Source organism: Serinus canaria, chromosome 13 (assembly GCF_022539315.1).
Source record: "Serinus canaria isolate serCan28SL12 chromosome 13, serCan2020, whole genome shotgun sequence".
NCBI classification, from domain to species: Eukaryota; Metazoa; Chordata; class Aves; order Passeriformes; family Fringillidae; genus Serinus; species Serinus canaria.
The window spans coordinates 4,324,688-4,350,317 of record NC_066327.1 but is presented as its reverse complement, the minus strand read 5'-3'; the positions used below and the strand labels follow the sequence as shown (position 1 = coordinate 4,350,317).

Below are 25,630 nucleotides of genomic sequence, written 5' to 3'. Positions count from 1 at the left end.
TCAGCTGGTCCTTTCCATAAGCAAAAGGTCTCAGGCTCCTGGAATTCCTCACCTTTCCTGATGGTGCCTCAGCCTAAAACTGCACCTGTGGCCCTGCCTGTGAGTCACAATGGGCTTGGGAAAGGCAGTGGTGGAAAGTGCTGGTTTCCAGAGGGTGGTGAACATCTTCAAAGGTGGCTGCCATGAAATACCCAGAAATGGCCAGAAAAGAGATCAGTTTATCAGGTGCTGCACACTTGCAATTCCCCTGGTATCAGCTTGTAAGGCATGTGGGGGTTTCACCAGCAGCTCAGCAAAGTGCCTTTCCTGGAGGGCAAATCTTTCCCTGAAGTCTCTGCTTGGCCAGGGGACAAAGGAGAAACAGCAACTGGAGGGAAAACAGGGAGGGAGGTGTCCAGGGGAGGGTCCAAAGCAGCAGCTCAGCACTGCCCACACCCTGTGCAGCTCTCCAGCAGGGACCTGAAAAGAGATGCCTTTTCCTTAAATTGCTGCTGTAAACTCTTGTGCACCCTACCTGAAAGTTTTATTGTCTACTGTATCAGTAACTCCCCACAAACCAGCCCAAAGCCTGGGATATAGGAAGTGCATGAACAGATTTCGTTAGAGGTAGCTCAGTTTTATTTAATTTACATATCTGGACACATCTGGGTTATGAAAGAGTCAGCCTTTGATCCATTTAGCACAGCCCCTGCAGGAAAGTGAGAACACACATCAGTCAGGGATTGCACAGGCTCTCCAGGCTAACAAGCACCCACAAAACTGCAGATTTTGGTTAACACATGCCTGCTCCCTCCAGCCTGGGAACAGCACAGCAGAGCTAACCCTGGTACTCCTGACACTGTTCTGAACCCCAAAATGGCACAAAGGGGATACATTTATAGAACACCTGTAGATAGACAGACAGGCCTTTAGAGCAGGGGGTTCCACTCCAGGGTTTAAGGGCAAACTTAATTTTTAATCTGTATTTCTAAAAATAAGGAAGTCACAAGTATTATTAAATTAGAGGTTTGCATTTCTCAAGTCCAAAAAAAATTCAAATACAGATGGCTTGAATAGTCTTACAGAAAGAGGAAGTCACTTGTTTCATACAAACTTCTTTAAAAAAATAAAAATCAGATCACCAGCTAAGAAGTAATGAAGTTTAATACTGTCCCCTCAGCTTGCTCATGGGCTGCACCAGAAGCAGTTAAGGACCCCAGCTGAAATGCAGACCAGCTTCCACAAAAGACTACTCAATTCCCTCCATGAGGTATTTCTAAAAAAAGCACACTGAACAAATCAGAGCTCCTTAAACTTGTAAAGAGTTTGTGTTCCCCTAAAAAACATCACTGTGGTGCAGAGCTCCTTGGAGATACAATACAGGAAGAAGCTTTCATTTCTGGTGGTTTAAAGCAAAGCTTTGTGGTTTGGATTGCTAAAATATTTGCAGAGAACCCTGAAGGACCATCTCTGCCACAGCAAGTTGTCACAAGCTGCACTGCCAGGATGCTGCTGTGGCACACACTCCCCTGCTCCCAGCTTCCTGCCCACTGGGATCCAGTTAGGACAACTTCAGGATGACAAAATTTGGCATTTCTAAACATAAGCAAAGGGCAATACCAAGAGAGGAGTAGTTTATATATACAGACTGCACTTGGCACATGAAGTGTTTTATTCAGTAATACAGGACACTGAGCTCCCCATCCCTGGCAGGTGCTCCCAGGTGGATTTGGAAAGGGAAAGCTTAGAATGCTTCCAGAGCACACTTCATTCTTCCACACTGCAAACCAGGGCTGTTTAGCACATCCAGTGTTTCTGAAAACTGCACCTGAATCCCAGAGCTGGGACTTATCAGCTTATGAGAGGAAGAAAAGAGCAGGAAACCACAGCAGTCACGTTGCTTTAGTTAAAGATATTCTGCCACAGCCCCCAGTATCAAATATTGCAGAAATTTACAATGCCAAAGGAAAGGAACACACCCAGAAATCCCTCCCACAAAACCCACAAACGCGGGCCAACAATGAACAATCTCAAATTATTTATTAGGAAAAGACAAAGTACTGTTTCAACATTCGTACAGAACAAATGGCAATAAAACCAGGAAAATAAACTGTAAAAAGTAGGCCCATGACAGAGGAGTTGGTTTATGACAAAGCAAATGAAATCCAAACTTCACTCATGCAAACAAGCAGTAAAGAATTATTTACAGTTTTGATGGGATGAATTACAGCATTGTCCGTATTTGGGCCCAAACCAAATTACTCAGTGACATAATAAAGGGATCTAAATCTGTACATTCAATAATGAGAATCTATAAAAAAAAAATAATTTAAACAATTTACAAGAGCTGTATTACAGATGGCATAAAGGCATCATTTACAAGAGCTGTTTAACAGGTGACACAAAGGTATTCATGAGTAATTTATGATGAAAAATTTGTAGCAGGTATTTTTACATCACATCTTCAGTGTCTGAACAGTAAACAAGAAAGCAGAGACATACCATGAGTGCAATGCAATAGAATAAGGCAACTTAACCAAATGGCTCTTCAGAGAACTCCCACCCTACCAGGGTTTACAAGTTACAAATTTGCCTGTCTGCTTTGCTAACTAAAACAAATACTTGAAGACAGCATCTGGTGATTACAAGGCCTGCATATGATGAGACAGTAAATGGAAAAGTAAATGTTTGTTTGGTAAAATGCCAAAACTCAAGAATGTAAAAGTGCAGGTTATCTAAAGCCCTCTATACCCTAACACAACCACATTAATTTTCACATTCTAGGTGTTGTAATTTAATGTCTCATAATACTAATTCACTAGTCTTTCATAATGCACAATCTGAAACTAATACACCACCTCCCAAAGCTTGTATTTACAATTTCTGAAACTGATGCCAGAAATATGAATTGTGAAATGTCAGCAATTTATAGCAAAGATTAGCAACCAGCACTCGATATTCCAGTTCATTTTATAGGCCACCCTAATTAGCACATTTAGATTTTAGAATTACTTTAAATGGGTATTTCTGACTTTTCAACAGCTTTCCTAAACACTTTCAGTAGTGGCTGACATTCTTGGAAGTTTTAGCAGAGAACAAATGCCAATTGTGTTCTACTTGAGACAAATTTGTGCAAAGAGCTAGAGTAACAAAACAAGATGAAGGATATCATGGAAATGCAGGAAATGAAAACCCATCTGTCTCCTGATGTGCCATGGGCCTCACATAAAGCAGCACAGGAAGCCACACCTGCCAATGACTTGCCACATTAACACACACAGTCAAAAAAAAAAAACAAACCCAAAACGGAAACTCAAAATAAGGCCAAAAAGTATTGGCAAATGATAAAATTTAAGTCTGTCAAAAGGACCAGGCCATAAATATTTTATTTACAATTTCTATTTAGAATCTTTATTTTCAACAAATGATTTAGCACCAGCAGGAATATGCAAAGTAGCATTACTGTGTTCCCCAGGCAGAAGACCTTGAGGCCAAATCTTGCTCATTAGTTTAAAAGAATGATTTACTGAAATAACTATAGACTGAGCAGGATCTGACACTCAGTTATGCAAACTGAGATTGCTCAAACATATTCCATTAGCACATTAATAATTAGACATATTACAGCATCATCTGTTTTCAAAAGTGTGTTTTTAAAAATACTTAATATGCTTTCCATGTGTGATGCAAATGAAGCTAATAAAACAGGCTTCTTTGCAGACTTTTGTTAACTCAGAGAATTACTAATTTTACCCACAGCTGACAAAATACTGGTGACGTACTTTGGAATACATCAGTAAAACTTTAAAGAAGTTTGAGCAGGAATTATCCTTCCACACTGTGAAAATGCATTTTTTTAATCTCCCATGGTCATGTCTGAGGACTAAATTCTCCCATTTTATTCACATTGTGAAACCCACCAGCTTTGACTGTGCATTAAGGGGAAGTGAAAAAATGATCCCACCCAACCAGAAACTGTGTGTCTGTCCCCAGCTCTGCCCTGGGACCTACAGGCCTTGCTCAAACACTTCCAACCTCACCCACAGATCTTTGTTCACTTTTTAACCTCAGCAAAGCTCTGTTAATATTATATGGTTTTTAAGCCTACATAAAAAGCTGTAGATAAGAAAAAAAGAAGTGACAAGGGAAAGAATTAGTCTGGTTATAAGTAGAACTGACCAGAACTAGCTCAACAGAACCACACTGACCTTCACCTCTGCTCTGAAGTCACTGCTTCCTCAGGATTACAGTGGTATTCAGAACATCAACAATGAAAGTGATATTTAAAAACAGTTTGGCTGCAAATTTATTCATTAATGAAAATTATTGACTTGATATGAAAGACACCATCTAATCTTTATCTAGCAGAGATCTATTCTAGATAAAAAAACCCTTTAATTAGTTCCAAACATTAAAACACCACTGCTATTTTGAAATACTGAGAAACAATAAGTTCTTTCAATGGATCTGGAAGCAGATGTTTCCTGAAAACCTGTATGGGGTAGAGACAAAGAGTATTATAGCCTTCACAGGCACCTTGCATCTATACTGCCAACTCAAGTGCCAGCAGGAATGTCACACAAGCACTGAAGGAGCAGATGATCCATCAGGAAAAGCCAGAGCTTTTGATCATACAGCTGAGGTGAAATGGGACAATGTGGGTGGTGTCTCTTCTTTCCACCCTGGAACTCTCAATTATGAGCACCTGTTGGCAGAATCACACAAGTGCTTGAGGGAGTTAAACATCTTCAAAAGGCAGGGCAGGCACCTGAACACACTTTGGAAATCTTGAGCAAACTAAACACAGGGTGCATCACTGCAGCTTCTCTCTGAACTCCTAAATGTATTGAGACTTTACTAAAAATAATGAAAAATTGCTTGTATTTAAACCTCTGCTCAGTTCAGTAAAGAACACTGAGGAATTTTTAATTCCAGCCTGTTAAATATTCAAGATGTATTGTAAGAGGTCCCCTTTCATTCAAACAGCAATTACCCAAGTAGACTTGGAAAGGTCAAAGTGGTTATGTTTAATAGCTTGGAATAAATTCACCCAAGATTGAACTTCTCTACCCAGAAATAAACAGTACTTATCTCATTATAAACTTGCATGATTTTTAGAGAGATAATGATACAATACAACTGTGCATAATACTTGAAAGGACCAAGAAATGCAATATCCTTACCCCAAGACTAAGAGCTACAGAGATAGGAAGGCAGAAACCTGATGATTTTTTCCTGGTATCTCCTGCTACACTGGATTAAAGGGATCATCTGCATGGCAAATAAAATTACCTGCCATTTTTCTGGTAAGTATATTGGTTAGGAAACCTCATGGATAAAGTCCCAGTACCACAAAATTGGCATTATATGAAAAAATTAAAAGGCACTCACATGGCTGACTGAGCTGCAAATGATTACACATTCAAAGTGGGTCTTACATTTTACTTTCAAGAACTATCACAGAACTTTCCTCTAGAAAGTGGTTCCACTTGAGAAGACAAGAGCAGTCCTGAAAAAAGCCCAAATTTTCTTTACTGTAGTACATCACACTGAATCAATTCACCCTAAAGCCACTTCAGCCAATTAGCTCTGAGGAAAAGAGATGGCAAGGGTTAAAGTAAAAACAGACTCTAGCAGGAAAAAGCAACTTACTTCAGTGACTCATACAAAAGAAACAAGCATTTTCAACCTGTTTACAAGAGAATTTAGAAGAAAAGACATTAAGGCTTATCTTGCAACTATTTGTGATGCCTATCATTTCTCCTGGTGGTAGAGTCAATCTTTGGAGACTCTAGTAACAAGTTCTAAGCTGACAGAAAATGAGATGAAACCCAAAGATGTGGCTTGAACACAGGACCCCTGGGCTTTACAGCAGGGCTTGACAACTGCTGTGGTTGCTCTTGTAATGAAGTAACAATTGTGCTGATAAAATTAGCAACAGGAAGCCAATTTTTTTAGAAGCTCAAGGGAAATAAAACAGAGGTAGGGCATACTCTTTGATTCTCACAGTAGTTTCTATACAGTACAGCTATTCAAGAATTACTCCATTTGCTTATTTTGTAACTCTGTACAGTTTACTTTAAAAAAAAAATGTATGTTAGGTCACATCAACTTCAATTGGTTTAATGAACTATGGGTATTAGGTAATCATCTTCTATATGTGCTTTTGGTTAAATATACAAGTAGCTCCTAACTACTGCTTCAAGAGGACTCTGAGTATCACCAATGAAGTGAAGTAGCAATAAACATGGACTAAAGGAACTGCTTCTAATGGAGCTGTGGTAGGTCTCCTAAAGCACCCTTTGCAAGTAAAATATGCAGTTAGTTAGCAAAATTTTCAGCAGGCTGCCAGAACATCCAGAAAATTAAGTTTATACACAGTTTTATAACCAAATAAAGGTTACTTTTGATAGTCAATCCTAACTCAAAAGGAACAGTTTACAGTATTTATGAAGACATTCTAGAAAAACTGTATCCACTTATTTTCTGAAGTGCTCTGATTTAGCATTAGATCAGCTGAACTGTGAGTGTAATTTTTAGTTGTTTATGTCTATAGTGAAACATCAAAGCAAGCACAATGGAAATGTAGTACAGGTACCAGGAAAAGCAACAGTAAATGGAACTGCATTTGTGATTAGCATTGCACTTAATGAGTTGCCTACTCTAAGGTACTGTACTCTTCAAGGACCACAGAAAATTTTAAAAGCAAAAACTTATGTTAGTTTGGGGCTTTGAATTTTGAGAAAGAGAAGAGTGAAAATAGCACAGGAGTTTCTAACACAAGGGGGATGTATCGAGAAATACAACACAGTCATGCTGTGGAATACTTGAGCAATCAGTTTTAAAAACCTTAAACCCCAAGATATGAATGTGTTTGAGTCTGGCTGCTCCTCATGCACTTACAGGAAATAAATTTAAAAGGAAAATATCACAAAATTGGGTAGCTTTAGTCCACAAAAAGTCATGTAGCTACTGACTCTATAATAGTCCTGTAAGTTTAAGATTTCATGCCCCAGCTTCAGGACTGAAGTTATTGAATAATCACAACTGTAAATTTTAAAACTCTACAGAAAACCCCAAAAATCAGTTCCAGAGTATGGATTTTATCCCAAGGCCACAATTTGATGAATGGTTCCATATTGCAAGTGCATTAAATATTGGTCCATTTGCTGCTGCAATACAAACTCTGATGTTGTCCTCACATTCCAAAAACAAACTTCCAAATCCAAAAGTAACCTCTCAACTTCAACATCTGCTTGAATTCTGATCAACTCTTACAAAATTACACGGAAATCACAACTTCAAATCAGTAGGATGGGGCAAAGATTTTTCCAAACCTCTACAGAAATAAGCCAAAGCATCAGAATTATGAGGTCGCATAATTAGTCTATTTTATAAGGATTTCTTCAATTCTCTCAGGCTTTAGGGTACCTTTACAAATGATGATTCATGATGGCAGAACTTGAGGCCAAAAATATAAAAAAATAGTAATGCAGAAGGAATTTTGGAAGTCATGTCCTCAAAAAAAAAAAAAAAACACCAAAACACAAACAAACAAAAAATCTTCCCCCTAAAACCTGCCTTCATTAATCACTGAACTCGTTTCCAAATCCAATCAAAGACAGAGGAATCTTCCCAAAATACCAGCTGAATCTTCTAATAAATTAAGGTACCTTCATGAAACCTTGAAAATATCAACTGCTTAATCTGCTGCTTTGGCTGATTCTTTGTGTTTCTATTCTTCCCACTGTAAATTAAAGCATTAATATTATTTCCATTACACATAAAAATAAAATAATTGTTATGTTTACTGTGGGAAGCAACCGTCTACAGTTTCCTCATCTTGTCAATAGTATCTGGCTGTCTTTTGTTTTCTGTAAGTACACATAAAATTTGTGCTCATAATAGCAGTACAACTAATGAAAATAATTTTTCAGTCATCAATTTTTGTATATAAACTGATGGGCCTAAAGCCTTGGGTATAAACCTGCAATATTTGCATCCTGAGCACTTAAGGGTTTGGCATTTCTTTTTCTGGAATTTCTGGAAAGTTGTTTTCAGAGGATGTATTGCATATTAGAAGTTCACTACTGGCTACACATACCAAAGAACCTAAATAACAGCCACAAACAGCTCACTTGCCAGTGCCCAGCAGAGTGAAACCCCGTTCCTTACAACAGCAATACTCAGTAGCTTCATCACTTCTTAAAAAGAGTTACAGAAAATCAGCTATTTTCTCCTCCCCTCCCCAGATTTAATTCCCATCGACATAAACAAGTGTCATTCAGGTGGAAAATAGTTCAGTGTAGTGACATCTGGGATCTCAACTGAAATTTGGCAGCCCAAGCAGAGCACCAACAGCTCCAAAGTATCCCTGTTAAAATAAAACAAAACAAAACAAAACAAAAACAAAAAAAAAAAAAAAAAGTTTAAGTAGGGTATTAAATTCTGCAGTAATCACATTTTAGTGACAACAATCATCTGATGGATCAATGCTACAGAAAGAACATGATACACTTCTAGTATATAATATTTCACAGTAATTATTTAAGGCTTTGTGAAACAAACATCTTATCCTTCTTTTCTAGCTTGACTTTAGGGGGTTTCCTGCCAAGCCTCACCATACACTGCAGGGCCTCTAAGACAGGTATCAGTGACTCCTAAAGCATGGAAATCAGGTTTGGCTTTTTCTTCCTAAAGAAGCTGCAACTTTTGCTTGCTAAAACATCTTCAATACCCATAGCAACATTATTCCTAAAGTAAAAGTGAAAAACTCCTCCAATTATATCCACACATCACACTTTTGGACTATCTACCTGCATGCAAAGAACCACATTCTCATGTTGAATAATTTTTCCCTTGTGGAGTGAAATCTTCCCCCTCCCTAAAACTAAGAGGTATTCAAGTGTTTAGAATAAACACTTGACCAAATGTGAGTTTAAAATTTATCCAAGAAAAATCTGAAGAGGGTAGAACTAACAAGAAACCATTCTACTGTTACTCTGGCCACCAGAACAGACTGTCAGTCTTGGGATAAGCAATACAGGAAAAGAGTTGTGAAAATCAACTGAAGGGAAGAGATGGAATGCTGTAATATTTTCAGACCAAGAAACTGAGGACAAAATTCCCAACCCACTGCCCAGAAGCTGTACGTCAGCAACTGTTGCACCTGTAACTAATACTGATTGCCTGTATTTCAACCAAAACAGGTCAAAGCTCTCAGTACTGCATACTGAGATGGCAGAAGCTGCCCAAAAGCAGGTTATTCTCAGAGCATAAAATCACTACAACAGCTCTGAGGGGTCTGTTGTGGAATGAAAACAGGCCTTGTCAAAGCAGTCTTGACTTTCAAGACATTGCTCAAGCTCAGCTGAGAACAATAGAAGTGTTTCAAAGGGCCAAGCTTTACATTTCTGCACTCTTTGAAACACAATACTTACTGCTGTTTCCATCCAAACCCAAGGAAGACTGCTGACTCTTAGCACAGAGTTTAACATTTTGCTATTCCTCTCCAGAGATCCACAGCATGAACTGAGAAACCCCAAAGTGACTGAAGTACTTCCCTGGCAGAAAACTGTTCCCAGAGAACCAATTCAGCAGGACAAACCTCCTGTTATTTCTAATATTTACTGAGCACTTGGTGCCTCAGGATATCACACATGAGAGCTACTCAATAGAGGCATTTCTGATTTATGGTCAAACAGTACACACAGATAAATGAGCCACAGCATACCTCATGTTCTAGGAACAAGGCCTTCAGCTGACCTTTTGACCAGTAATCCAGTGCATATGCAAGAAGCTTCATTGACAAAGTATTCACACGCAAAAAGTTGCCAACAAACACAACTCTGTTTATTTTCTACAAAAAAAAAAAGAGAAAATCAGCAAAGGATTAAGTCTTTTCACTGTTTAACACAGCTTTGAAAAAATAAGCTATGAAAGAGAAGACTGTCTCAAGCGAGGAAAAAACCACAGAAAAACCAAACAACCCACAATTAAAACATGGTTCCAAAATTTAAAACACGGCATACTTGGGGAAAAGGAAAAATAGTGCAACCCTCGAGAATTAAGGACTTAATTTACAGACAAGTAGCATTTGTGTTTCAAATTAAGTGAGCATTTTCAGCAATTACACCAAAGAAAGAAGCCAGCTGAGAAAGAAATTAAATGAAAGATACTTCTGTTTGGTAGAGAAGACTCAATGCCTTCATAGCCCTGTACAATGCTGCTTGATCCATATGCAACAAGGCAGCACTGTAAAGAAGCCGAAGGCAGTAAGACATGACAGATGTTCCTTTCATCTCCAGCCCTCAGTATACCTCAGCCTGGCATCACACTAAGAGTACTTGAATACCGCCAGTGAGCTGTGAATTTTAATCCAGTCAAATGTAAAAAAGTGAAAATCACTTAATATTCCCCATTAACTGAAGTAAATCCAGCACTAAGCGAAAACATTAAACACTGCTTTAATGATCTGAGAGGAAGAACCAAATAAAAATTGTGTTAGTCCTTAGCACAGTGCTTTAAAAAGCACTTAATTGCATTAAATAAATGATCATTTCCAAGTTATTTCAATAACTAATATGACAATTCAACCTGTAGTCAAATGCCTAATATGCAACTGCTTTTTAACCTTTTTAACCAGTGAAGACAAACTTCTTAAAACCTTTTTAACTAGTTAAGACACAAAAATGTAATTCTGCTCTACTGCAAGAAATCAAAATAATTACATTTATTTCATCTTTAGACATCAGTTCAAGGTACTACTTTGTGTATCCCTATTAGCTATTTCTTATGGTTTGTAGTTCTGTGACATAGCTGGAATTAGACCAAAAACCACTCGGAATAAAGGTAGTTTGTGCAGTTTACAAATTCTGATATGTCTTCATTTACTCCCATCCTTAAATATAAATAGCATAATTTGCCTAAGACATGCAGAATGTACTTTCAACTTCATCTTCATTTTAACTCTTTTGTTATTAGGCTTTGCCATAAAGCAAAAAGCCAAAATTAACACTTACAAAATTACCTTCCTTCTCCAAGACAGACATTAGAGAAAGTGAGGGAGAAGTTATTAAAACTTAAGAAAATATAATTAATCTGGCTACTAAGCGAAAGGAGGATTACTGCAGCTAACAGGGCTGTTGGTACTTCTGAGACAATCACATGCAAAGATTTTAAGTAGAACTCTTAATTCAGTTACCCAGAGTCTTCTCCAAGAAAACTATTACTAAACCTCATTTTATCCCAAGTTTGTTGATAATGAAGGAAGATAATCCCTGCTGCTCAGACTCTCATGTCTTCTTGCCTAAATTCAGTATTCTTCCCCAGCTTCTTGGCTGTCCACACTAATACTGAACACATACTGGTTCTTTTTTGAATTTTGAGAAACAGAAGATGGCAGGAAACCTTCTCTGTATCAGCCAGCAAGATGAGAGGTGTCAAAGCAATTTTAAAGACTCAAGAGCTAGAAAAAATTAAAACTAATGTTTATCTAGAAACAAGGCTTTGATCAGAGGATAATTTCAGCTTGGAGAAACTGCTGGAAGCCATGATTATGCAGGACTTTCAGCAGCTTAAATGCTGCAGTTGCTCAAGTCATGTATTTTGAAACCTCCAAGCACAGTTTGTCTCAGGAATGGATGCATTCCCTAGGTGACCCTGCCTTGGCAGGGGAGCTGGACTACATCATCTCCAGGAGTCCTTTGCAACCCTAGCTGCTCTGTGGTTAAAGCACCAGGAACTGCTTCAGAATATTTTGACTGTCTCTGGAGAAATGGGACAAGGATGTCTTTGCCAAAGGGGAGGGTACCTGATGAGGAGCTTTGTTAAAGAATGGAGCCCAAAGCCTGCAGGTAAGCACAGGATGTTGTGATAAAGGACTTGAAGTTCCCTTGCCAAAGCAGGGTGATTGTAGGCCCAGCTCAAAGCTACTACATGCATTTCCTCACTTCATTTGAGAATGTATTAAAAGGTTTAAAGTTATACACCATTTCAGCAGTCATTTCATGTGAAGACAAGTAAGAGAGCTGTAGATGGATCATTTCCTGGTCAGGTTTTACCTCATTTACTGCACACATCCGGGCAATAGAGCCAATGTTATTGGTGATGGTGACCAGTATGGCTCTAGCAAGATCTTCTTTACTGACAGACTCCCTCTTCTCTTTGTAGATCATATTCCCAAAACTAGAACAGGAGAAATGGCCATGAGTTACAAAGTGATTCATGTGCATTTGAAATAATTTCAAAATGAATTTTTTTATGCAGTAACAAAACCTATGTCTCATGTTTTCTCTTTGAGGAACTTGCTTTTTAAGTCTGTATTAAATACAGCAATTTGACACTACACCTCTATTTATTCCTTCACAGGAAACAGTCCATTGTGTTACAATAACAGCCCCCCAGCAAATTATATTTGTTCAAATTGCTGACTTCCATGAAGAACCGCCTACAGTAAAACAATTTTATTCTTCACAGAAGACTACTCTGCAAATCTAGTCACTGTAAATTAAGTCACTGCTTGATTGGTAAATCCTTCACTTCTCATGCTTGCTTCCTCACAAACACCTATCCATTCCTTTATACTCAAAGTAGAAGAAAACTATGAATTGAATTATTTTATGATGGAACACAACCCTCTGAAACGAAATGAACAGTGACAGAATGCAATTTAGGTTGCAGAAATGAAGAGTTCTGGATCAGAAGGGCACCTCCCTTACCATGCAAAGCACAAAGGACAAGAACCCATAGCTACGTGTGGTATTTTACCACCAAGGACTGTGAGCCAGATCTAAGTCAGTTTGGAGAGCAAGAATCCTGATTATTGTAAAACTCAAAAAGCCATTAAAGCTCTTAAGGATCTTAAAAAGCAAATGAGAACAGAAAGCACCAACATAAAGCAAGTTAAAACCTTATTGACTGAAGTGTAAAGTTCACACATATTAAAACCTCTCAGCACATGGGCTCTCAAGAGGCTTGGACTCAGGTGGCTGGAGAGGGAGAATAATTAAGTTGCCATGAATTATGACTCCCTATGGAACAACAGCAAAGATTTAATGAACACTCTTATGGACACATTAGTTTCACTTGCAGAGTTTATTTTTCTTATCTTTTGTAAGGGTAGTAAAGCTGTAGTATCATTGATGATATTCCCCAATGGAAATAATGTGTGCAGCTGTGACAAAAGTTCTCTGTTAATGACAATGACATTTTTATGGTGCAAACTGTTTGTGTTCAACAGCCCTCTTCAGTGATAAAAGCAGCTAAAACATTACATCAGGTGCCTGTAGCGACAAGCACATTTCCAAAAAAAATTAGGAAGTGCTCCACTGTAAGAGCAACACAAAAGCCATCTCCCACTCACCTTCCCTCTAGACAATGGCTCTACTAAAAGACTCTAGGAAATATAAAAAGAAATTGGTACTTTTTTTCCCCTCTCTTGTACTGATTTTGACTGGGACAAAGTTAATTTTCTTCCTAGTAGCTGTGTGCTGGTTTTAGCTGGGATAGTTAATTCTCTTCATCATAGCTACCATGGAGCTGTGTTTTGGATTTGTGCTGGAAACTGTTGATAACAGAGGGATGTTTTTGTTATTGTGAGCAGTCAAGGCCTTTTCAGCTCCTCATTGCACCCCACCAGTGAGCACAGTGGGGGTGCACAAGGAGTGGGGAGGAGACCATTCTGTTCTGTTCCATTCCTGTCCTGTTCAACACTCTTTATCTCAACACACCAGTTTTATTTTTTTCCTGCCAGTTCTCTCTCCCATCTCACTGGAGGGAGCCCGAGTGGCTGTGTGGTGTTTAAATGCCTGCTGGGTTACAGCACACCACCTCTGCACTCTGTTCCTGCTGCTATCACCTCGTGTTCCCTCTGACTCACACAAAGCTGTCCATGAAATACCTCAGGAGGTTTCTTCAATATTGACCCAGCAGGCACCTGCACTTGCACATGGCTTTAAACCAGCAGGAAAGCTGAGGATACATACTTTTAGGATAAAAATGTAACTTGACTACAATAAAACCATGCAGAAAAGCATTTCTTTCTGCATGAACAGTTTACGCCTTATTTTTGAAGCTCCACAAACCAAGAGAAGAATCCACAAAGAGACTCCTGCTTACCTGGATGCTACAGCCCATCCTGGTAAACCAAATCTTTCATAGTCTCCTCCATAAATATCCCGAACCAGCTTGTCAGCATGTGTGCTGTCTCCTTTGGATGCCATTTCCAGAGCTTCTTCAAAACTTTCACAGCCTGTCAGCAAACTGCATAACCCAAGGAAGGTCCCTCCACCTAGACTAAGGACAGAGAAAAGCAGCTGCTTTCAAACAGCATTTCCTCACATGAAAGATCCCTGTGTCATTGCCCCATAGAGTCACAACCCCAACTTAGGTTTTTAAATTACCTTGTTCCAGTTACTCTTTTATAGTTGTCTTTGGAATGGACTGATAAAATACTGACTCCTGAACCAATGTTAACAACCAGCAATGGGTATGGATCATCCAGGTTAAAAGGCATCTTTTGGCATCTCTCGGGATCTGAGGCATTTTCAAAATAATAGCACTCTGCCTGGCCATTGAAGCTGACAGAGTCTATGTACAATAAGCCTTTGACAAGGCAGTCAAGCTCATCCAGTTTGTGCAGCTGGAGGTTTCCAATCTGTGTTAAGAAAGAAAAAAAGACTGTGGTAACATGTTCTAACATTGCACAAATGTGCTACAAATATGGGACTATATTTGTACTGCCCAACTTTAAGAAGCTATCTCACGTGACTAATTCAGAAATTTCAATGCCACTATAAAGCCAACAGAGAATTCAGACCTAAATTCTGAATACATAAACTTAAACTAGCAAGTTAATCTGAATGTAAATCCAGATCTCACACCTGAATCAAGAAGAGAGACGCAATATAAGTATCTTCCTTGGTAAGCTCAAAGATCACTTTTGAATACTAAGACATTACTCCACTGAAAAATTAACATTTTTCATCAATTTAAATCAATAGAAAGGTCATCAAATACCCTAGAGACCCCACTGAGCGTCATCTTGGTGGAACTCATGTCTGAAAATCTGTTCAAGGTTTGTTGGGTTCCTCCCCCATCTTACAAGTCAAAACAGTAATTTCTAAGCTATCAGCATATAAAAAGTTCAATGGCATTGTACTAACTATCCTTGCAACTTCATTAATACTCCAAGGATCACAGGAAAACCACAGGTCAGAAATTCTGCAGGGCTTAAGGCTCTCTACAGCTCTTCCATAGTTCTGCATGTGATGTTTAAGCTGCCAATCTCTCCTAAAACACAAAGACAATTAACTGGTGCTGTGGATTCCAGGAAGGCTGTAACTCCTCACCATACTTAGTACAATTAGTACTAAAACATATTAGAGCTGTCCAGTTTTTCAAAACCCAGATTATTTTAACCCATCAGCTTCAGGCAGAGGCCAGCCAGGCTACCTACTGTGCGAAAGTCTTCCTCGAACTTGTAGGCGCCACCGCCGGTGGCACAGAGCACCGTGTGTAGTGTTGAGAAGTTTTTGTTTCTTCCCATTTGGATAAAGGTAGGCAAATCATGAGTTGGGAACCGAATAAAGTGCAAGTTTCCTCTTCGAGCAAAAATGGTTAAGTCTTTCAGCTCCAGGTGGACATCCCGAATGCCAGTGGATCCGTAGGCGACGTTGGAAGTCAGGTATTTGCGGATGCTCTTCAGGCTTTCCACTTCCTCCTGCTCCTCCTCTGCAGTGATGTCAATAGGTTCAAAATAGGCAAGTTTGACCAAGGTTCCCCCAATGTCCATGCCAAACCATGGGAAAGCTGTGAAGATACAAGAATGAGCCATTAGGTTTGTGGAAGAGCAAAAACGTCACATGGAGTTTAAGACTGAGCTGGGCTGTACTTTTAAACAAGACAGACATTAACAACAACCCTCCCAGGAAAAAAGATCTAGTGCTCATTTCAATTACCTGACCTTAAATGTCTCTCTGGCCTCATGAAAGAATGAAAAAATGAGCAACTATACACATGTAAATGGCATAAGGTGCTCAGAAAGATCAACTAAAAACTCCCCAAACTATACCCTATCTTTCAGACCAACCCATAAACAAAATTCAACCACTTTTTCTTATTGAGAACAAAGGATTAAAATAACCTTCACTTCTAAAATAACAACTCTGACGTAGTTCAGCACAAAGACTGCAATGCATACTTCAAGAAAGCAGGTTACACATTACAGCTGGCAACAGGGGCAGCCCAGGTAGAGGAAATTTATTTGCATGCACTGTAAAACTTGAGACAGTTAAGATGCCAAATTTCTATCTCTGGAAGTTAAAGGGATGACAAAACATCCTATTAAAAAGTGCAAGCAAAGAGAAAATTAATATTATTGAATTTAGGTTCCATTTTCTGGTTTTTTTTTTCCTTTTTTTTTTTTTTTTTTTTTTTTTTTTTTGGTACCTTGGCTTGGAAGGAGGAATTTCTTTACTACAAAATAACAACACCAAACCACAAGTGCTTTGCCTTTGTCCCTTATCTGGGATGACTGCAGTTCCTAAAAGGGATTTTGTCTATGACATGCATGACCAAAGTTTGAACATGCCTGCATCAATAAATATTCCTAACTAAGTGCAGTAAAACAGATACTTAGAAAACCTACAGCAAAGACAACATCTTTAACTGAGAGCTTTCCCACTGTCATTTCCCAGAAACAGTTTAAAAAAGATCCTGAATATCCAGCTGGGAAGCTCATATTCTATTTCCTAATTGATACTGTAACTTGCTTGGTTTTGCCTCCTCTTTTTCTTTTTTAGTGCTCCAATTTATCTCTTCAGATGTAATTTATATCTTACAGAAGCATGAAACTCAGGAACAAAACCAGAAAGATATTAATATGCCTATCATGAGCAAGATGCCATTACACTGTATTTACATTACCACTGGGATCTATACTTGAGAAGAATGACCAACCAAAATATTGTAATATATTCAGTCATGGCTGGCTGTGTGTCAGTTTATTTATTGAGTGCTAAAGTTAAGAAAAGAAACTTCAATGATGCCTCAACTTCCAGAAATGGGCATCAACAGAATATTGCCAAACATTACAAAAAAAATTTTAGTTGGTTATCTTAACCTTGATAATCTAAATTTAAATACAAAGGTAAATTCTATGAGCAAAATCTAGTTTGAAGCAGAAATTAAGAAGTTCTATAAACCTGATATCTTCTTCATAAAACTGAGGGCTGAGCGTAAGACTAAGCAGAGAGAAAGCATAGACACACATGAATTGAGTTTGTGACTGCATGCTAGCCTTCTTCACCCTGAGACTCTGGACATAAGAAAATTTGTCACCTTACTGCTTGACCACAATTAGCTGAGGATTTTATTAAGTGACCTCACAAAGTTTCAAGCCCTTGCTATGAATGGTGTCACAAGAACAAAATTGTTGATTCACCCAGCAGACCAGAAAGTGCCTGGAGGAGTTCAAGCCAACCCATGCGAATTTAACTAGGACACCCCAACCCAAGCACTACCTGGATTCCACCTAGTGAAGAACTGAGATCTTGTCCTCCGAAACAGGAAAGAGGAGGGAACAGCTGAAAGTTCATGTGATGAGTTTAAGGATGATTTGGTGCAAGTCATGCCTGTTTGTCCACTCCATCCCATGTTAAATGATCCAAAAAGCTTTTGCAAATACAGCATTAGTCACACCTCTGTAAGTCTTGAGGTTTAAGGATCTTGTACACCAAGAACAGCTGAACTGTACGTTTATTCCATAATTTAAATGAGAACACATTTTATGCTGAAAAATGGGATCATGCTGTACAAGATCAGTTTTCTGGGTTAACTGAGTGATCTTAACAGCCATTTACAGACTTTGAAACTGAAGAAATAGGTCAGCTTTCACCTGTGACAAACCCCAGGAAGTTTTATATTTTTCTACTGAAAATTTGTGAAGATTTGACTGGCAATACATTGCTCAAGTTTCATTTGCAAGGTGGAGGAGTTCTGACAAGCAACTGGGCCCACGTACTGTTAACTTAGTCCTTGTACCAGCAAGAAGGTGTTACACAAGGATTCTTGTGCATCCAAGCCACTCTTAATTGATTTATATGGATTTTATTACAGGTGCAGCCAGGAGAATGAAAGCCATTTTCTTTTCCAAACACAGAAGGGGATCTACATACACACAAATGGCAAGGGCACAATCAGTTGGGACTGCAAAGATACAAGATTTATCTATGCCTGAGCTATCCTTAAATAACAGAAATACACTTATTCTGCCAAATTTGAATGCAACTATACATGGACACAACATGGAAACCTTGTGAACCTTCATCTTACTGCTGCAGGTTTGCTTAGGGTAGATCTTGGCTCAGTGTCCATCATATCTGGATGCAGGGATATATAAATGACTCTACAAAAGGTATTTTTATACTTATATCTGTGGGTCACGCTTCTCTGAGAGATTTAGGAACAGAATGCCAGCAGCAAAAACTTTAGAAAAAAATACCCCCAGACAACAGCTTGATTCTTTCAGCAGTTACAGTTATAGAAGCATGTCTGGATGAGGCCAATGCCAATTACACAACCTTTTTTTTCAAGCTTACAGGTCTGCAGATACTAGGTTTGAAGACTTGCACAACTGTAACCATCATTCCACAGCTTCAATCCATAAGGAGAGTCAATTCCCCTGCACTAAAACTGTAATTTTTTTCCTCAGCTCTGTGGGGATTAGATAATTAAAATATTTTTTTAGCTCTTCCTCTTGGCTGTTATTCCCAGGAATATTCCACAAAAAGTGATGCACAGCTCAGAGATATTCCTTGCTGAGAATTTAACTGCTATTCACAGAACAAATCCAGGGCCCAACTTTTCAAAGTTCACCTCCTCTCTGCAGCCGTCAGTAACATTTTGAATAAAGGAAAAGTAAGAATTCAGTTTTTTATTTAACAAGACCAACTGCCTTGCATAAACTACATAAAATTCTTTCAAAACCACCCATTTTGCTTTTAGGAAGTCAGGCCAGGCTCTACTTAAGAATACACAAAATACAGATCTATACTATCCAAGAAGAGACAGATACAGGAAGTAGAACACTAACTGGGAAGTCAAAACGCATATGGTGTTTAATGTGATACTTCACACCAAATTTAACTATCTTCAGGACACCAAGTGAAGTACCATAACATACAACCTCCTTAATTACAAATCCAGATTTTCTTTCACTCCCCAGCTCTGCCAGGAGCCGCTGTGGTCCCTACCTAGACACAGAAAATAAAGCAACAGATTGCTCAGTACATGCTGTGAAGACAGCTCTGAGGGGCAACCTGCTCAGAATTAAAAAAAACCCATGATCTTTAAAAGGATTCCCTAGAGCTGCTTCCTGCAATTAGAAAAGTACTTCCCGCAAGGGAAGAGTGCTGTGCTCATGTAATAATGGAACAGTTCTGCTGAGTAAGAAAACCCATGCTGGTGTGGCTGTTGCTTGTTATTTAAACCTTAATCATCTTTAGAGATAGCACAGGGAAGCCTCTTTCTCTTGTGTCTGCACTTCTCAAGTTTGTGCTGCACACAGTCACTGGCAGCAGTCTTAAGGTTACTTATATCTTATCATATAAGGTCTTTATATGCTAAATGAAATAATTACAGTGCATGTCTTGTTTGTGCCAATGCAAGCACAAAGGCTGAAGTGTTTCCTTTTCCATGGGTTCTTCAGGGGACCTTTGAAGCTTTCCACCCAGGCCACACACTTGTATTCTGATTTTGTACACCCATTCTGGAGCCAAAGCTGCAGGAAGTACACACTCAAAGACTTAGCTACACCCCCCTTACTCAGTCAAGCCTAAGATTCCTCAATTTCATGTTCTATTTGTATTTTGCTTTTAAAAACTGAGAAGCAGATTCCTGTCAACCTCTTTCTTATGAATGTAATGAAATATTTGAAACACAAACACAGTTTGAAATACTTCATTTTCCCTGTAAGATAAAGTAACACTCTGGGTCAATCCTGTATAAATTTAACAAGAACCAACCTTCAAAGAAGAGTAGCTAACTCCTAATTCAAGCTGGGAGCTTGGCACCATGGGGAAAAAAAAATTCACAGCTGTCAGTGACAGCAAAGAACAGCCTACCACATTTTGTGTCATCTCTGTAAGAAAGCTTATGCATTATTAAGAAATAAGACTGTTGCACTCCAAGTACAAACATGGCTTGGGGAACAACTGCCAAAGGGTGCCAAAGTTCATGATGCTATACAGCCTTAAAATACAACACAGGAAAGTGATCATGAGATCCACAAAAACTTAAACTTACTTCTTGCAGCACTGCAACAGCTCTTTATGAAACTAAGCAGTATCATCAGTTCTGATGCCCAAAACTTATCTAATTCAGCCTAGTACATAGCCTTTAGTAACAAAACTAACCTTGATCCCATTCTTATCTGGACACTGATAAGGCAAACAACTATTTAGAAGTTCTACTGAACTATTACATAGTTAGTGTTTATAAACACATTAATGAAATGCATTTTGCAGTTTTTCTAAATACATTTTCTTATGTGCATCCATTCTTATACTTCCAGCATTTCCTTAAATCAGCATGCAGCAAAGTACAACCTGATGGTAAATTTTAACAGCTAAATCAGCTGGGGGGCTAAGGCAGCTAATGTGAGCTATGCAACAAGTTAAGAGAAAACACAGCAAAGCTTGCTGAACTGTTAAATTAAATTAAATTAAATTAAATTGATCTGAGGGCTGGACAGCAAAATGCCTTTGCTGTGCCCATGAACACCAATCCATGGCCTATGAGCCTCTACAGAGCAAAACTGCACTTAAGTGTCCTTAGTCCTTGAGACACGGGAGAATTTCCTTAACAAGTTGTGTAACAGGTTCTTGGTTCACATATCCCAAGTCCAGCTCAAAATACATTTGGGCTGGACAGAATTAACATGCAAATTAAACGTATCTGACACACCCTGGCACATCCTCCCATTTTCCTTGAGGGAAAACTCCATCACGCTCTGCAAACTCCCACTCAGCCACCTCTAATCACGCTCCAGAACAGCCCCGTTCACGGTGGGAGGACAGGTGCTAATGGGCAATTATTGTAACTGCTCTTCATGGGCTGTATCCTTCTACAAGTGGGGACCACATAAAGCTTAATACAGGACAAAATATCGCTGCTTTCAGCTTCTCCCTCCTTGCTCATTCTGGTAATTTTGTTGACATTTCAGCAGCTATTTCTTTGGGGATAGGTGTTATTATGGTAAGATACAGAATGCAGAGGCATAATTTAACACTTAAAGATGCACTGTGTATAACACTTTTGGTATATACTGTTCCTGGCAGTATTAATCCATTCTTAGAAATACATTTTTCAACTGCAATCAAGTGAGAGCCTCTAACATCTGCTATGGGCTAATAATCAGCTTTCAAGGACTAATAAGAAAATGCTAGGATACCAAAAAACTATGCAGCAAATTCCACAGGGAAAAAAAAAATCCATCTATTTATCCAGGATTCTCCATCAATCCAAATGGAATTTTCATCAATTTTACCACACTAATTCTCCATGCGTCCACAATGCTTACATGCATCCATAGAACCACACTGGAGAAAGTAAACTTGAAATTTTCATATTTCCTTTATACTGATGCAAGATTTTGCAAATCTTTGCAATGTACATTCATATATTAGCGTGTCTTAATTCACCTCAAGGGAAATACAGGCACTTATTCTCAAACTCTTTCAATAAACAATCAAAAAGAACAAACTGCAAAAAGTAACACACAGAGTGCATCAAGTACTCGAAGTCTCTGCCTTTCCTCCAGCACTGGGTCACACTCAGAGCCAAGAGGAAGGGCTGCAGCTCCCCTGGAGAGCACAGCACGCTGGCACAGCGCTCTTGCCTGCCCCCGCCAACATGCACAGCTCTCTGAATGAGCTCCTGCTCTCTTCCCTTTGGGCAGATCCCACACAGCAGCAGTTCTGCAACACTTGCTGCTCTCACATTTATCATCTCAACCCACAAATAACCTTTGGAAATCTCCTTGAAAATTGCCAGCCCTTCTTCCCCATGGGCATTTCCTCAGAAGAGCTATCACGCAACTGCTGCTTGGAAGGTTCCTCTGGAGGTCATCTGGCCTGACCTCTCTTACACCAGTAGGAAAACTGCCAGCACCAGATGAGGTCAGCTACAGCTTTGTCCAGTCAACACTCTGAGGCCTCAGAAGTTTTTCAAGAATCCTCCAAGAATGGAGACTCCACAACCTCTCCAGCTCCCACTCCTACACTGACTTAGTACAAGGTTTTTCTGATTTGAATTTCTCTTCCTTTAAAATGCTTGACTGCTCTCATCATCAGCACATGAGATTTGAATGGCTCTTTACTATCCTCTTTCAAGACAGCCAATCTCAGAAGCTGTGTTCCATAAATTCTGCTGTGTTTCTCACAGTTTTTACTCCATCAAATTAGTGACAGCATTAGTCAGGTGAAGATCTGGAAAGGAGGAGCACACAAGCATGTGCAGGCAGGGTACACTCATCAGGAGCTCTGGTTTGGTGATCCATTTTACCCTCACATCTCTCATGCCAACCACATTCAGGCCTTCCTTCCTGATGCTAAATATCAAAGGCAAAAGCACAGATAGACTAAAGCAATCTGCTCAGTTCTACTCTGCAGGTTCTTAAGTTCAGTAACAATTATCCATTTTCCCCAGAATCACATCTGGCTCCATCACAGATGATTAGGCACTCACTTGGTCTGAGGAATGTACACTCAACAATTGTGCTGAAAAGTGTCTACAAGTGTCTTAGCCAAACGATTTGTAAACAGTCTCTAAGTGGTACTGTGAGCCCGACTCAGCTTTCACGTCCATGTAAGCATTTAAACCAAACTGAAAGCAGTGTTTGGGTACCAGAGACCCTGAACACCAATTTCCACCTTCAGGGCTTCTGTGGACCTGGTCCTCTTCAAACATTCAGCTGCTCTCTCAGTGTGATTAACCAAGAGCAGAAATCTGCAGACTGAGTCTAAAGTTCACTGCCTAAGGAAGTCTGTGCTATCACCTTTTAAAAAGCCACCAGCTCGAAAGTGTGTTCAAGAGTCAAGAAGAAATAAACAACGTAGTTTGACACTTTATCCTGCCCCTTCTGCTTACGCAGTTCCAACTGTTTCTAATTCCCATCATGAAACCAACGTCAAAGTTCAAATTCAAGAACTGGAAGAGCGTAACTACAACTGCAGCATATTTGAGCAGTTAGAACTTCTTGGTAACATTTGCCCTGTTATTTAACCATGAGGCTTAAGTCCACCACTACAGAAAACAAAGGCTTTGAGGTCCAGCAGAGACAGTCCTGAAATTAGCAGGTTTCTACAATAGGAGCAGCCATAGTCTTCCCCATTCCAATTCTCAAACCACTATAACATTTTACAGCCAGCTACTGCTGTCTCGATGAGATTTCTTAATATTTTACCAGGGGAAAACATTGTTGCCTGAACTTTACTCTTCATAAACATCATTACAGTCAATTCAGCAATTTCCACACTCTGGCACTAACAAGAGGTGGTGGTTAGCTGTGTGCTACAAGATACATATGTAGTGTTTCCCCACCAGACCACAGGAAACAACCTACTTTCAAAGCCTTTATAGCTATTTCTAGAGTTTCTAATACTTCCTGTGTTAAATACGTGTTTGGTGATTCTCCTCTTCTTGGGCTGCTCAAAAAATAAATTTAAGACATTAATTTCCAATATCCTGTCTTGGTGGCATGCTGTTCATTAGCCAGTCACACTGTATGAAATACAAGAGGCCTAGAAATTTGGGACTAGCCATCTTTTCTACACAGTAACTCATCCTGAAATTAAGTCCTTAAGTATGATGGCAAAGAAAAAGATGCTAAACTCAGTGGAGCAAAACCTGCATCCTTTTCAGCTAAGGCACACCTGTATGAGCTTGACAGGTGTGCTGCCTTGCACAGCTGCGCATCTGTTACACTGAGAGCATCAACTGCATATAGATCAACCATACTCAACCCAAATCTCTCTTTTCAAGAGGTAGCTGTAATCTTAAAATGTTTTGTTTATATTCACCTGAGTCTGAATCACGTTTACCCGCTACAAAACAAACATGGCACTCCTGAACAACACATAGCAAGAAATATTAATACAGCTGTGATTATTAAAGGGGAGCATTCAGCGCATTTTAGCGAAAAGAGTTACATCCAAATATTAGTAAATATTCTAAAATGAGTTAGAATTGATTAAAGAAACAAAACTGTGGCAACTGCAGCCACCTGCGCAGATGTTCGGCACAGCGGTTAAGTGGTTCATCAAAAAGAGCACCCATGCCCAAGAAACTGATTATATCACTTTCTATTCTAGTCCTTCCGACGCCAGCAGTGAGGATCACCTGAACCCCGACACCTCCCTCAGAGGGACGCACAGGAGCGAGACGCGTCTCTGCGGGCATCTCCCGGATCCATGGATGGGCACCGCCCGCCGCGAGGCCCCGCGCCCCCTCCCCCGGCCCGGCCTTACACGGCTTCTTGGCATCCTTGATCTTCATGGCGCTGCGGCGGCGGCCCGGCTCGCTGCCGGCCGGGGCGGGTCTCCTGCCGCTCGCCTGATGGGGCGGGCAGCGGCAGCGGCGGCTCCGCGGGGCCGGGCCTCGCTCTCCTGATGCTCCTCGCCCGCCGGGCGCCCGCCTCCCGGGGAGCGGCGCTGGCCGCGCCCGCCGCTACGCCCGCGGCCCGGGCAGGGGCCGCTCCAGCGGCGGCATCGGCTCTCGGGCTGGGGCGGGGAGACGGGGCGGGGCGGCCGCGCTCCGCTGGCGAGGCGCCGAGCGGACGGAGCCGAGCGACAGCCGCGGGACGGGCCCCGGGCGGGGGAGCGCGGGGAGACTCCGCTCGGCCACTCCGTGCAGGAGCGCGGCTCCGGCGCTGCCCCGCGGAGCCCCGGCGGACACGGGCCCGGCCGGCACAAGATGGCGGCGGCGCCGGAGCCGCGGCCGCGCACACAAAGGGGCCGGGGCGGCTCCGCCCCCGCCCGGCGCGGGGCGCGCCGGGAGCCGCAGTCCGGCCGCGCCTACAGCTCCCGGCGGGCCCCGCGCCCTCACAGCAGGGCCCGGTGCCAATGGCCGTGCCAATGGCCGCGCCAATGGCCGCGCCTTGGCCGTGGGCAGCGGGGCACGGGCAGGGGCGAGGGGCATGGGCAGCGAGCTCGGGCAGGGGCACTGACAGGGCACGGGCAGCGGGCACAAGCCCCGAGCCGCTGTGACACCCTCAGCTGCAGCCGATGTCTGGCCCCGGGGTTCGCGCTCCGCGGGGTTGCCCGAGCCACTCGAATGCTGTAAAGTGAAACGGGCAGTTGGCGTTTGCTTTCATTTCCCCTCGCTCAGAGTGACGTGCTCTCACATTTAGGCACCGGAGCAGTTTGGGAAGTGGATTTTTTCCTGTACGTAGACTCCAGTAATGGCACCAGTAACTTTATTTCCCTGGAAACTCTTCCTCGCCGGGTGCAACAGGCTGATGTTTAATCACGCAATCAGTTGGAAAGCACCTCTGAGATCACTGAGTCCAGCCTAGCACCGAACCACCGTGTTACCTGCAGCAGAGCACCGAGTGCCACGTCCAGTCTTCCCTTAAAACACCTCCCGTGACTCC

At 40.8% G+C, this 25,630-nt stretch overlaps 1 protein-coding gene across 3 annotated transcripts; it reads right to left on the bottom strand.

Annotated features, from left to right (window-relative positions):
* Nucleotides 1-2,000: 2,000 nt before the first annotated feature.
* On the bottom strand, nt 2,001-24,993 carry PANK3 (pantothenate kinase 3). 3 transcript variants are annotated; one of them, XM_009091337.4, is made up of 7 exons: nt 24,507-24,993; nt 15,437-15,789; nt 14,382-14,635; nt 14,098-14,274; nt 12,042-12,165; nt 9,713-9,838; nt 2,001-8,353 (listed from the first exon to the last, which is right to left on the bottom strand). In XM_009091337.4, the coding sequence occupies exons 1-7, from the start codon at nt 24,532-24,534 to the stop codon at nt 8,303-8,305; spliced, it is 1,113 nt and encodes a 370-aa protein (XP_009089585.1). In that variant the 5' UTR covers nt 24,535-24,993; the 3' UTR covers nt 2,001-8,302. The 3 variants fall into 3 exon arrangements, with proteins under 3 accessions (XP_009089585.1, XP_018770864.1, XP_018770866.1); XM_018915319.3 differs by having other exon boundaries at nt 24,412-24,533; XM_018915321.3 differs by having other exon boundaries at nt 24,379-24,512.
* Between the last annotated feature and the right edge of the window lie 637 nt (nt 24,994-25,630).

What these genes read in the sequence shown, in the direction of transcription:
- PANK3 (XM_018915319.3), bottom strand. Translation starts at nt 24,451, where the DNA reads ATGGATCCGGGAGATGCCCGCAGAGACGCGTCTCGCTCCT. An exon ending in CAGAGACGCGTCTCGCTCCT is followed by an intron (nt 15,790 to 24,411) that starts GTGCGTCCCTCT and finishes GTATCTTCACAG; the next exon opens with CTTTCCCATGGTTTGGCATG. An exon ending in GGATGTGTGCAGTAAATGAG is followed by an intron (nt 9,839 to 12,041) that starts GTAAAACCTGAC and finishes TTTTTTTTGTAG; the next exon opens with AAAATAAACAGAGTTGTGTT.